At 47.8% G+C, this 14,572-nt stretch overlaps 1 protein-coding gene across 3 annotated transcripts in view; it reads right to left on the reverse strand.

Annotated features, from left to right (window-relative positions):
- Positions 1–14,572, reverse strand: part of LOC119978036 (serine/threonine-protein kinase 38) — a 109,219-nt gene that overhangs the window by 5,880 nt on the left and 88,767 nt on the right. For all 3 annotated transcript variants that reach the window (XM_038819366.1, XM_038819365.1, XM_038819367.1), the window contains exons 4-13: positions 13,192–13,314; positions 12,408–12,491; positions 10,916–11,039; positions 9,353–9,507; positions 8,432–8,534; positions 7,247–7,308; positions 4,738–4,855; positions 3,658–3,781; positions 2,178–2,273; positions 1,066–1,157 (exon numbers count right to left, since the gene is read on the reverse strand). In XM_038819366.1, coding sequence (XP_038675294.1) covers positions 1,066–1,157; positions 2,178–2,273; positions 3,658–3,781; positions 4,738–4,855; positions 7,247–7,308; positions 8,432–8,534; positions 9,353–9,507; positions 10,916–11,039; positions 12,408–12,491; positions 13,192–13,314 — 1,081 coding nt within the window. The remainder of the gene's footprint in view (positions 1–1,065; positions 1,158–2,177; positions 2,274–3,657; positions 3,782–4,737; positions 4,856–7,246; positions 7,309–8,431; positions 8,535–9,352; positions 9,508–10,915; positions 11,040–12,407; positions 12,492–13,191; positions 13,315–14,572) is intronic.

Genomic DNA, 14,572 nt, shown 5'->3' on the forward strand with positions numbered 1-14,572 from the left:
ATCAGGCTGGGATCGATAATTGCCGCGGTTAGGGGTCAGGGTCAGACTGAGTTGCCACCCTACCAGCCCTGATTGGAAAGTGCACGTGTGAGAGGCGATTACACAATCAGTCCCAGCCGAGGTCAAAGATTATCCCAAACATCAACAGATTGTTCAAAGAGATTCTCACTGACAAACCTCAGCTGTATATCCAACACATTACCCACCAGAAATAAGTCATCTGTAACAAAACACCTTCAAGGAGAGATAATATAGAGAAATACAGCACAGAACAGGCCCTTCGGCCCACGATGTTGTGCCGAACTTTTGTCCGAGGTTAATCATAGAATTTTGGACACTAAGGGCAATTTATCATGGCCAATCCACCCAACCTGCACATCTTTGGACTGTGGGAGGAAACCGGAGTACCCGGAGGAAACCCACGCAGTCACGGGGAGGATGTGCAGACTCCACACAGACAGTGACCCAAGTCGAAATTGAACTTGGGACCCTGGAGCTGTGAAGCAATTGTGCTATCCACAATGCTACCGTGCTGCCCTTAAGAAGAAATTAATCTACACTCCATTATTCTACCCTAATCCATGTACCTATCCAATAGCCGCTTGAAGGTCCCTAACGTTTCCAACTCAACTACATCCACAGGCAGTGCATTCCATGCCCCCACTACTCTCTGGGTAAAGAACCTACCTCCAACATCCCCCCTATATCTTCCACCATTTACATTAAATTTATGTCCCCTTGTAATGGTTTGTTCCACCCGGGGGAAAAGTCTCTGACTGTCTACTCTATCTATTCCCCTGATCATCTTATAAACCTCTATCAAGTTGCCTCTCATCCTTCTCCGTTCTAATGAGAAAAGGCCTAGCACCCTCAACCTTTCCTCGTAAGACCTACTCTCCATTCCAGGCAACATCCTGGTAAATCTTCTTTGCACCTTTTCCAAAGCTTCCACATCCTTCCTAAAATAATGTTCCGATAAAGCAATGGTCTCTAGTTCAAAAGATTCAGCATAGATTTTCTGGTCATTGCCTAACTTCCTCTCTGAAGGTTCATTCTGCCCCTTACCTGGCTGCAAGATGTCTGAATCAGGAAATTCATCAAAGTTAGATGTATCATCGATACTCTTTATTTCAATGGAGATCGCTGCCGGCCTCTCCCTGCAAGACAAAAGATGGGAATGCAAACTGAGAACTGCTAGAAAGAAGTGTTAAACAAACGGAGGCAGAGATAGCAAGACCTTTGCAGAAAGGGGCAGCACGGCGGCACAGTGGTTAGCACTGCTGCCTCACGACACAGAGGTCCCAGGTTCGATCCCAGCTCTGGGTCACTGTGGAGTTTGCACATTCTCCTCGTGTTGTGTGGGTTTCACCCCCACAACCAAAAGATGTGCAGGGTAGGTGGATTGCCCATGCCAAATTGCCCCTTAATTGGAAAAAAATTGGGTACTCTAAATTTTAAAGAAAAAAAATAACTGCAGAAAACGAAGCTTCATGTGGCAGCTTCATTAGATAGAGGATATTAGCAGTCTGCTGGGATCAATGTCTCACACCCTCCACATCAGCAGCCTGCTGGGATCGGTGTATAAACCCCCAAATACCAACAGCCTGCTGGGATCTGTGTATAAACACCCCCACACACCAGCAGTCTGCTAGGATCAGTGTATCACACCCTAAACCAGCAGCCTGCTGGGATCAATGTATCACCCACACACACACACACAAGCAGCCTGCTGGGATCAGTGTATAACCCCCACACACACAAGCAGCCTGCTGGGATCAGTGTATAAACCCCCACACGCCAACAGCCTGTTGGGATCAGTGTATAAACCCCCCCCCCCCCAACACACCAGCAGTCTGCTAGGATCAGTGTATAACCCCCCCCACACACACACACACAAGCAGCCTGCTGGGATCAATGTATAAACTCCCCACACAGACACCAGCAGCCTGCTGGGATCAGTGTATAAATCCCCTGCACACCAGCAGCCTGCTGCGATCAGTGTATAAATCCCCCGCACAGCAGCAACCTGCTGATCAGTGTATAAATCCCCCGCAAACCAGCAGCCTGCTGGGATCAGTGTAACACCCCACCACTGCACACTCCCAGTACAGACTGAAGGAACAACTAATGGATAGGTGCTAATGGATAGGTGCTCCCAAGGTGAATTGCTCTCTTACCTGATATGTTCCCAGTCAACACATTCAAAGAACAAATTGCTCTTCACATCTTCAACTCCATTGGCCCCAATTCTGGTCTCTGATTCACAGCAGAACCTAAAGGATCATAGATTAGAGGCACAAACACAACCTAGATCAGGCGCCTTGCACAGGGTCACAATATAATAATAATCTTTATTATCACAAGTAAACTTACATTAACACTGCAATGAAGTTACTGTGAAAAGCCCCTAGTCACCGCCACAGTCCGGCGCCTGTTCAGGTACACCGAGGGAGAATTCAGAATGTCCAAATTACCTCATAGCATATCTTTCTGGACTTCTGGGAGGAAACTGGAGCACCCGGAGGAAACCCACGCAGACACAGGGAGAACGTGCAGACTCTGCATAGACAGTGACCCAAGCCGGGAGTCAAACCTGGGACTCTGGCGCTGTGTGGCAACAGTGCTAACCACTGTGCTCCCATGCCAATCACTTGGCAGGTGGAGGGAGGGAGGGAGGGAGGCAAGGGTTTCATATTGCTGTAACCTCAGACTCTCACGGCGCCAACTCTTGCTGGGATCATATCCACAGGCAACAGCGCCCGTTATTTATCTTACTCAAGTAGCCATTTATCATGTGAATCGAAAGCATTATTATACTACAAGAGGGATCACAGTCTGATCCACATCTATGTCCACTTGACATGCCACAGGTTCAGCATGGGATTAGATACAGAGTAAAGCTTCCTCGACACCATGCAACGTCAAACTCTCCTCGGACAGGTACAGCATGGGGTTAGATACAGAGTAAAGCTCCCTCTACAGTGTCCCATCAAACTCTCCCAGGGCAGGTACAGCACTGGGTTAGATAGAGTAAAGCACTCTCTACACTGTCCTCAGCAAACAGTCCCAGGATAGGTACAGCATGGGGTGACATACAGAGAAAAGCTCCCTCTACACTGTCCCCATCAAACACTCCCAGGACAGGTACAGCACTGGGTTAGATACAGAGTAAAGCTCCCTCTACACTGTCCACATCAAACACTCCCAGGCCAGGTACAGCACAGGGTTAGATACAGAGTAAAGCTCCCTCTACACTGTCCACATCGAACACTCCCAGGACAGGTACAGCACAGGGTTAGATACAGAGTAAAGCTCCCTCTACAGTGTCCCATCAAACTCTCCCAGGGCAGGTACAGCACAGGGTTAGATACAGAGTAAAGCTCTCTCTACACTGTCTCCATGAAACACTCCCAGGACAGGTACAGCACGGGGTTAGGTACAGAGTAAAGTTCCCGTGACACTGTCCTCATCAAACACACCCAACGCGGGGTTAGATAGAGAGTAAAGCTGCCTCTACATTGTCCCATCAAACACTCCTAGGGCAGGTACAGCACGGGGTTAGATAGAGAGTAAAGCTGCCTCTACACTGTTTCACATGTGGAGCAACCAGAGAGGAACACAGTTGATGCCCCCAATGTTATTATGCATATTCCTTACCTCAGAATCAAGTCTTTGGCTTTCTCTGAAATGGGAACCTCTGGTGGGAATGTGAGGGTTTCCCTCCAGTTCATCACTTTCTTGTATGTCTCTTGGGGAGTTTCTGAACAAAAAGGTGGGTATCCTGAATAGAAACAATCAGAATTTATGGTAGGACATTGTCGATGGGATGAAGTGAGTTCACAGATAGCGTGTAACTTGCAGCATGGGGATAGTGACAACGCTGACCTTTCCTGGCGCCTGGACAGCATGTGCGCATGCATGCCCCCTCTCTCTCCTCTCTCCCCCCCCCCCCCCCCCCCCCCCGGAACACCCGGGCGCCTGGACTGTGGGTGCACATATCACTTAGTGCCTGTATTAACACTGCGGCGCATGTCACCCCGCACCTGCACTGCGCCCACACATGCCAATGACTGCCTGTACTGCGCCCGCATGTCACAGAGCACCTGTACTTTGTGCGTCCATGTCACCATGTGCCTGTACTGCACGCGGGCAGACCACCGAGCGCTTGCGCTGAGCGTGCTCTCACCATGTGCCCGCACTGAACGTGCATGTCACCAGGCGCCTGTACTGAGTCAGGTGTCAGAGCCCCTCTACTGCTCGCCATGTTGTACTGGACGCACAAGTCTCCAGTTGCCTGGACTGCGTGCGCACGTTGTACTGGACGCACAAGTCACAAGTGCAGGCATCCAACGACGTGCGCCCACGTCACCGAGTGCATGTACAGTGCGCATATATTACAACATGCCTGTACTGCGCCCACACATCACCGTGGGCCTGTGTATATCACCTTGCATGTCACCACACGCCTGAGTGTGTACATCACCGAATGCCTGTACTGCGCTTGCATGTCAACGAGTGTCTCTACGATACACATGTCACAGTATGTCTCCATGGTACACGCATGTCACCGAGTGTCTTCTACGGTACACGCATACATGACCGTCTGCCTGCACTGCGCCCACACATCACCGTGGGCCTGCACTGCGTGCATATCATTCGCTGCATGCCTGAAAAGGAAAGTAATTTGCTTTCTGTGCCAGAGCAATTGGTCACACACTGTAGACAGAGCAACCGTACCGATCAGCATCTCGTACATGATGACCCCAAGTGACCACCAGTCGCAAAGTTTGTTGTAACCAGTCTGCATGAAGACCTCGGGCGCTATGTAATCTGGAGTCCCTACAGTAGAGAATGCCTGAAGGTAAGGGCGAAAAATAAGACAGAATCATTAGGGAGTAAAGGATCAAAATAAAAATCACCTGTTACCTTCATATTAATGCACCTGCCATGTGCTGTGCAACATGGGCTACGTTTCACAGGCTCCAGGGACACATGTGAGTGTCAAAGTGCAGACAGGAGGTCCGATAAGCTGTCTCATCCACATCATTGTGTCACCACATAAATTATAATGAAACTCAGCCTCTTGACGTCATTCCCCTAACCCTCTAACAAAACTGACCACTGACCAACAATAGAACATATCAAAGGTCAGCAGGTCAGTAATCCACCTTTCGCTAGCAATCTGACCTCCCTCTCACACCATAGGAACATGCCAAACATTCCAGTTGCATTGTCCTCTGCGGGTTAAAAATCTCCATAACACATCCAAGCTCATCTGTTGCAGGGCAGCACGGTGGTGCAGTGGTTCGTACTTCTGCCTCACAGCACCCAGGACCCGGGTTCAATCCCAGCCCCAGGTCACTATCCGTGTGGAGTTTGCACATAGAACATAGAACAGTACAGCACAGAACAGGCCCTTCGGCCCTCGATGTTGTGCCGAACAATGATCACCCTACTTAAACCCACGTAACCCGTATACCCATAACCCAACAATCCCCCCATTAACCTTACACTACGGGCAATTTAGCATGGCCAATCCACCTAACCCGCACATCTTTGGACTGTGGGAGGAAACCGGAGCACCCGGAGGAAACCCACGCACACACGGGGAGGACGTGCAGACTCCACACAGACAGTGACCCAGCCGGGAATCGAACCTGGGACCCTGGAGCTGTGAAGCATTGATGCTAACCACCATGCCCCGTGTTTGCGTGGGTCTCACCCCCACAACTCAAAATGTGCAGTGTAGGTGGATTGGCCAAGGTAAATTGACCCTTAATTGGAATTTTTTTTAGAAACTGCTCATCTGTTGCTACAGTATTTGCAGCTCCCAATGCTGTCTCCTCTATATTGGGTAGCGTAAACGCAGACAAGGTGACCACTTTGCGGAACATCTTCACTCTGTACGCAAGCATGGCCCCAACCTTCCAGTCGCTTGCATCTTTCTTTCAACTCTGTCCTTGGCCTGCTGAATGCTCCAGTGAAGCCCAACGCACACTGCAGAAGCAAAACCTCATCTTCCAATTCGGCACGTTACAGCCTTCTGGACTCAACATTGAGTTGAACAATTTTTATAGACAGTAAACTTCCTCCTCAATCGTAAACCTCCCCCCCCACACACACACACACAGACTTTCGTAATGTGCCGTTAGATGTTTTACAGCTACCTGGTTTGCCCAAACACAACCCCTCCCCAACTTGGCTACCTGCCCCTGGCTGCTCAGTTCGTCCCATTAACACGTTTCTGCTATCCCATCTTTTGCCACTCTGAGCACTCTTCACCCCCGACTGGCACCATCAACACGCTCATTTGTCTTATGCCCAGTACAAATCTGTCAAAATCTTCCTTGCCCGGATCTATCCCTGGTCTTCAATTCTGCCCCACCTCATCCGTTCCCCCATCCAACTATACAATTCTACCTTCTTTCAGTTGTGTACAAGAATCATTTAGATCCGATACGTTAACTCTGTTTCTCTCCACAGATACTGCCAGACCTGCTGAGTTTGTCCAGCATTATCTGTTTTTATTTCAGATTCCAGCATCGGCAGTGTTTATTTTTATTAATGCTGATCAGGTGGATAGTCAGGATTCTCAGGTTGCTGACTTTGAAACAAATCAGCAACAAGGCATTTTCCGTAATTAAAAAAAAGTGAAAGTTCTCACAAAGTTGTTCCAATGATAAGAACATTACTCATGAATCTCTAAAGCATATTTATGAGGGCAACCTCCCAGCAATTCAAGCACAACAGCTGTAACATGCGCTCAAATAGAATTCAGAATTAAACTTGGGCTGAGTTATTGTACGGTGTGATTAATTCACATAACCTGGGGAAGTGTGATTAACCAATTGAGTGAACAAGCAGGTTCAACAACCCTGACAGTTTACATCAGTTGGGAAAAGATTAAATGCAGCAAAAGTGACCTCATGTTGCCCTTGGCCCTCGGAGCCCAGCGAGTGAGACAACATTGACCATGTGGAGAACAAAGTTTTGGGGGCTTTAAAGTTTACAGTACAGGTTGAACTGTTATCACCTGGGGTTCCACACGGAATCGACTGACACAGATTGCGCTTTTTATCAAATTGCACAATCTCCCCACATAATGAACAGCACCATTTTGAGTGTCCTTTTCACTCCTGGGAACTACAAGGGCACACGCTGGAGATGAAGGTGCAGCCATGCGTAATCCATTAAAGCCACTTCCTCATCCCTCTGCTTGGTCACCATGGTAACTGCCTGTACTCACCAGCTGTCGCCGGTTCCTCTTCCACGTTTCTGCTTTCCGCTTTGAGTTCATGTTCTGGAAAGCTGAGAGAGAGGATAGTTTAGGACACACGTCAGGTCATCGCAAAGCTTTTAGGTGGCAAAGCTCTGATTTAATCCCATCCAGTAGCAGAGCTTAGACAAGACGTACTCTGACAGCGATGGCCCTGTTTTTGAAAGCATCACTTGATGCTGCACTGAAAGTCAGGCAGCACGGTGGCACTATGGGGTGGTATGGTGGCACAGTGGTTAGCACTGCTGCCTCACAGCACCAGGGAAACCAGATTTGATCCCGGACTCCGGTGAAGTTTGTACTTTCTCCCCGTGCCTGCGTGGGTTTCCTCCGGGTGCTCCGGTTTCCTCCCACAGTCCAAAGATGTGGTTAGGTGGATTGGCCATGCTAAATTGCACCTTGGTGTTCAAAAGGTTAGATGGGGTTATCGGGGATAGGGTGTTCTTTCCAAGGGTCGGTGAAGACTCGATGGGCCAAATAGCCTCCTTCTGCACTGTAGGGATTCTAAGTCAGAGTCCTGGGTTTAGTTCGCGTTTGACCCTATTCTAGCTGGGCACTAGTCACAGAAGAAAATGTTCATCTCCACACCACACCTCAAATAACAGCTCTATCCAAACCCTCATTTGATCCAGATTTGTGTCAGTTCTTCAGTGAAGCAACACTCACTGTGTTGGCCTCACTTCATCACCTTGGAGCTGCTTCTGACTCTGCTTCAAATATTCACCCAATTTTCCCTTTGAAATTGCAGTGGTTTCAGCCACAAGCAATTCTGTGGCAAAGGTTCCACCCTCCAGCAACCCTCCAAATCCCCTCTCCACTTAGTGACACTTTAAATTAATGACCTAGGTCACTGATTTCCCCCACTGGGATAGGTGCCCATCCAAACCCAATCCCATCTGGGAAAGGGGGAGCCAGCACTTGGGTGCATCTCTTCCGGTCTTTAATATATTGGCACAATCCACTGTTGTGGAAATATGCTGGGTCACGATAAGATGAGCATAGTCAGCCCCTTCTAATGCCTGGTGCAGGGACTACCTTTTCAAACCTTCCTGACAGATAGCCCCAGGGCATTATCGAGCAATGGGGAAAATGTTACTGCAGCTACCCAGGTGGCTGATTCCACGCGATAGCCAGTTAACCGCACCATCCACTCACTGAAATCATTGGGCAAACTGTGGCTGAGGTTGCGATAGAATTCCGTCCTGTGAGCTTTCTTCAATCCCGTGCACAAGCCAAAGTCAGACAGCTTAACGTGTCCCTTAGAAAACACAAGGGAAAAGTCACATCACCGCTGCAGCTCGAGGGAAGTACAACCGCCAGCTTCCACTGACTTGTCAGTTTAAAGATATTCTGTACAGCCGCAGTAACATGACAGGAATACTGGCATTTTAGACAAAACAAAGACTGCAAAGCTGGATGAGGGTAGTTCAAAACACCAACCCACAAGATCCAGGAGGAGACTGATAGGGTAAAGGGACAATTGTTGAAGCTGTATTATTGTAATTATTGCATTTCCATTTTATTACCTACATTAAACAAGTTTAATAAACTTTACTAAATTGGCGAGGTCGACACGGAAGCGCAGTGGTTAGCACTGCTGCTTCATGGTGCTGAGGACCCGGGTTCGATCCCGGCCCCGGGTCACTGTCCGTGTGGAGTTTGCACATTCTCCCCATGTCTGCACAGGTCTCACCCCAACAACCCAAAGATGTGCAGGGTAGGTGGACTGGCCACACTAAATTGCCCCTTAATAGGAAAAAAAAAGAATTGGGTACTCTAATGGGGGCTGGTTTAGCACAGGGTTAAATCGCTGGCTTTTAAAGCAGACCATGGCAGGCCAGCAGCGTGGGTTCAATTCCCGTACCAGCCTCCTTGAACAGGCGCCGGAATGTGGTGACTAGGGGCTTTTCACAGTAACTTCATTTGAAGCCTATTTGTGACAATAAGCAATTTTCATTCATTTAAAAAAAAATTGTAAATTGGCTTATGAAAATAAAAATGATCATATTACTGACTGAAAATACAAATTAATCTTTCAGTAAAATCCAGGGGCAGGTGTGTAACACCACTCTGTACCTTGCTGTCCAACAAGAGATTGTCTGGTTTGATGTCCCTGTGGATGAAGCCCATCTGGTGAATGGAGTCAATGGCGAGTACTGTCTCCGCTATGTAGAACTGAGTCTCCTCTTCACTCAGAGTGTCCTTCTTCATCAGCAGAGTCATCATATCGCCTGTAGGCAGAGAAATTCAATCACACATCATTGGCTCAGCTCATTCAGCAATCATGTCCAGGGGTCACAGTAATAGCCCTGTAGCCAGTTAACACACCCAGCTCACAGCTAAGCACACCAAGCCAGGGGCTCTATCATGAAGGTGGGGTTTTGCGCTTACAGCATATTCGACCAAGGGATGGGTGTTGGGAGCGCTAATTAACATGTCACGTATTGGGAATCTGAAAGGGACGAGGGATCTGAGAAAAAACATCAGATTATTTGGTTTTGTTTTGAACATTGTCCATCTGGCCAACCCAGTTCAAGTCAGCCTGAATGTACATGACCAAGATGCTCTCAGGGTCAAGTTCCAGGCCTGATATTGCTCCTCAGGCCTGGAAATGAGAATTCACCCACTGCTTATCCAACGTAAAGGGGGGTCTAGTCAGACGGGGCTAAAAAGGTTAAATGACAAGGACAGGCTGCATCCCCTTGAGTTTTGAACGTGAAGTTGCAATCTGGTTGATTGAGTCACAGTCGTGTAATTAGAAGGAATCGATTTCCTCTGAGTCAAGGGCAAGGAAGCCCAAGTTTAAAATTTGAGCTGATCATTTCAGGGTGATGTCAGGTTTTTCACACAAAGGGGCGCAGAAAATCTGGGGCTTCTGCTGGTCAAACCGTGGAGGGCGGCTGGGGGTCAAGTGAAAATTTAAAAACTGAGACAGGTCCTTTTTTTTTCATTCGGTACATATACAAAGAGTTTTAGAACCAAGTTGTATTGAAGAGGGATAGCCATAGTTTAACTGAATGGTGCACAGTGGTTAGCATTGCTGCCTCACAGCACCAGAGACCTGGGTTCAATTCCGGGCGACTGTCTGCACGGAGTCTGCATGTTCTCCCCGTGCCTGCGTGGGTTTCCTCCGGGTGCTCCGGATTTCTCCCACAGTCCAAAGATGTGCAAGTTAGGTGGATTGGACATGATAAATTGCCCTTAGTGTCCAAAATTGCCCTTAGTGTTGGGTGTGGTTACTGGGTTATGGGGATACGGTGGAGGTGTTAACCTTGGGTAGGGTGCTCTTTCCAGGAGGTGGTGCAGACTTGATGGGCTGAATGGCCTCCTTCTGCACTGTAAATTCTATTCTAAGTCCAAAGATACGCAGGTTAGATGGATTGGTCATGCTAAATTGCCCCTTAGTCACATAGATCTGTAGGATTGGCTAAGGGGCTATTGGGATAGGGCGGGGGAGTAGGCTTGGGTAGAATGTAGTTTCAGAGGGTCGGTGCAGACTTGATGGGCCGAATACCCTCCTTCTGCACTGCTGAGATTCTATGATGGAACGGGCTTGCATGGTTGAATGGTTACTCCTGCCCTTGGAAGCAGTTTTACATGCTGCAGGTAGATGCTCCTGTGAACAGAATCAGCACATACCTCCTGGAAGGAACTCCATGATAAGGTAGAGGTTGAGTTTGTCCTGAAAGCTGTAGAACATTTTCACCACCCACTGACTATCAGCTTCCACCAGGATATCTCGCTCTGCCCGGATGTGCCCCACCTAAGGCAGAAAGATAAACAAATCAATGTTGCTCGTGGTAACGGCAGCAGTGTGTTATAATCAGACAGGATTGGCTGATGAACATTTCACTCTTCTTGAGAAAGCCAAAACCTTCTTGCTGCCCCAGTTTTCTCTGCTCCATTCCCGAATGCTGAGATACAACTCCACAGACATTGGCTGCTTTCCATTCCAAACTCAAATTAACCTAGGTCTCCAAGTGCCTACAACAGCCATGAGCTCCTGACCACATCCAACTCACATTGGGGTGGTTTCTTCAGTCCTTTTCTAGTCTGAGGAATCAGCTATATTAATGCACCGTTAACCCAGCGCAGAGCAGGGATAGAACCTGGACCTTTTGGCTAGAGAAGCTCAGTCCTGTTACAATGCACCCACAGGGCAGTTAGCAGACAATATATTTCACCATTGTATCTGATCTGCCGGTAATGTTCTCTGGGGACTCTGGGGCACCAGACAGAATCCTGCAGTCACATAAACACACGGTTAAACAGTGTGCCTAACAAGAACTGCCTCGTCACGTGGCACTCCCCAAAAGTCAACAATAAAATATTTTGCTATGGTAGGCAATTCACCATGATCTACCGTCAAATAGTAGAGCATTTAGTGGGGAGAAGAGTAAAACCCAGACTATGGAAGGGAGCACATCAACCCACCTGACCCTGACAGAGTACAAGCCAGTGTGTGATGTAGACAGGTACCCAACAGGTACAAAGTCAGAATGAAACGGGCAGCTCACTCACACGGGCAAGACAATCACGCAACCTGATTCCAACCCAACGCTCTGCCAGCTTATTCCCTTCCCCAACAGGCACCGGATAGACTTGTAAAACACCAATATGCTGCTACCAATTCACCTCAACCGTTCATACTTCTATTGCGCCTACCACCAGCAACACAGACAAACAACTAGACTTCACCTTGATGTTACATAGTTCCACACTGATCCAGAGTAGGCTCAGGTTAGCAAGTACAGGACCGAGAAGATGGCACAGCTAAAAAGGATATGGTATGAAAATTTCAACAGCAGATGAAACGGATCATTGAAATCTTTCTGCTGCAATCTCAAGTACATTCAAACAAGAACTGAACTGGAGTTAGCACTGATATTTGTGAACACATGACTAGCCAGGAGGATCAATATATGGAATCACTGACCCATGCATTCATTCCGATCCAGTCAGACCAAGGACAGGTCTCAGCAACGTCTAACAGTAATAGCGTACTGCCGTCAGTCATGGATGGAGGAGGAGATTGTGTTCCAGCAGCAGAAAAACCATTCCCAAGTTATCCAGATTTGGGAGGGGACAGCACGGTAGAAAACCAGGTTCTGAGAGTTACAAAATGCCCTACCTGCTCCTTTTCCAGCATGTCTGACTTGCGCAAGATCTTCATCGCGTAGATGTGACCCGTGTCCTTCTTCTGCACAAGACGCACCTGTAAATAGGAAACATTACTCACCAACTGAGTAGCATTGTATTTAATTTGAAGGAAGCCCCATTTACTTTGTATTACTTGCAGCTCCCAGTGCCATACTGTTGGGAATGTTGCAAAAGCAGAGGTGCCATATTACTGATGAAATGTTAAACTGAGGCTCCACCTGCCCACTCAAGCGGACGCCTAGGGTCCGGTGGCACTATTTTGAAGGGTAGAGGGGTGTCTCAGTTGTCCTGGTCCATATTTATTCCTCCGCCGGTTATCACAAAAACACATTATCTGGTTCACACAACTGCTGCACAAACTGCTGCCACATTTCATAAATTACAATCGTGACCACAGTGAAAAAGTTCTTCAATGACAAAAACACTTTGAAACATCTTTATTTGTGAAGGGCACTATGTTAATGAGTTTTTTTCTTTAAACTGCTAAATCCAGCAAACGTCAGCAAATGTTAAATGATGACGGGCAAAGTAACTCACCACTGAGCAGAAGTTTACTCAAAGTTACATTAAAATGAATTCAGGGTGTGTTGTAGTCTGCTGAGGAGAAATCACAGTCACAATTCGCTCCCAGTAAATGCTACAACCTCCAGAAGATATTGATTTTCAATTCCAGACCGAATCACTAAAAATCATCTTTGAACAGGCTCAGTGGTGTACCTAGTGCTTATATTTAAGTGCGGTAAGATCAGTCTTACCTCCCCAAATGCACCTCGACCAATGACCTTTAGGGATTCAAAATCATCCAAGCCCAGTCTGGTCCGCTTGAGTCGCAAGAATTCAGTCTCCTTCCTGGCATGTTGAGACCTTCTCATCCGCTTCTAGAATCAACAGGAACACACAGTCAAAACCAGACATAGACAACAGACAGATTTCCCTGGATTTCTCCACAGCACACTGTTCCCAATAATGCCAATTTACAGTTTGTGGGGTAGGAAAGCACTCCTCCCAAACGCACGTCAAATGACAAGGGCAGCAGGCTGAGGGAGCATCACCACCTCCAGGTTTCTCCGAGCCTCGCATCGCCCTTGCCTTGAAAATATCACCAGCACCAATCAAAATCTTAGAATTCCCTCCCTAACAGCACTGTGGACGCCCCTCCACCAGAGGGACTGCAAGAACCTTAGTTAGGCCACACTTGGAGTATAGTGTTCAATTCTGGTCGCCACACTACCAGAAGGATGTGGAGGCTTTAGAGAGGGTGCAGAAGAGATTTACCAGGATGTTGCCTGGTATGGAGGGCATTAGCTATGAGGAGCGGTTGAATAAGAACATAAGAACTAGGAGCAGGAGTAGGCCATCTGGCCCCTCGAGCCTGCTCCACCATTCAATGAGATCATGGCTGATCTTTTGTGGACTCAGCTCCACTTTCCGGCCCGAACACCATAACCCTTAATCCCTTTATTCTTCAAAAAACTATCTATCTTTACCTTAAAAACATTTAATGAAGGAGCCTCAACTGCTTCACTGGGCAAGGAATTCCATAGATTCACAACCGTTTGGGTGAAGAAGTTCCTCCTAAACTCAGTCCTAAATCTACTTCCCCTTATTTTGAGGCTATGCCCCACTCGGTTTGTTCTCACTGGAACAACGGAGGTTGAGGGGCGACCTGACAGAGGTCTACAAAATTATGAGAGGCATAGACAGAGTGGATAGTCAGGCTTTTCCCCAGGGTAGAGGGGTCAATTGCTAGGGGGCATAGGTTTAAGGTGCGAGGGGCAAGGTTTAGAGTAGATGTATGAGGCAAGTTTTTTTACACAGAGTATAGTGGGTGCCTGGAACTCGCTGCCGGAGTAGGTGGTGGAAGCAGGGACGATAGTGACATTTAAAGGGCATCTTGACAAATAGGATGGGAATAGAGGGATACGGACCCAGGAAGAGTAGAGGATTGTAGTTTAGTCAGGCAGCATGGTCGGCATGGGCTTAGAGGGCCGAAGGGCCTGTTCCTCCGCTGTACTTTTCTTTGTTCTTTGTTCAATCAATTAGGTGGCTCGCCACCACCTTCTTAAGGGCAATTAGGGATGAGCAATACATGCTGCTCTTGTCAGTGACATACAAGTGTGGGGAATAAATGAATAA

The sequence above is a fragment of the Scyliorhinus canicula genome, chromosome 15 (genome assembly GCF_902713615.1).
Source record: "Scyliorhinus canicula chromosome 15, sScyCan1.1, whole genome shotgun sequence".
Classification (NCBI taxonomy): Eukaryota; Metazoa; Chordata; class Chondrichthyes; order Carcharhiniformes; family Scyliorhinidae; genus Scyliorhinus; species Scyliorhinus canicula.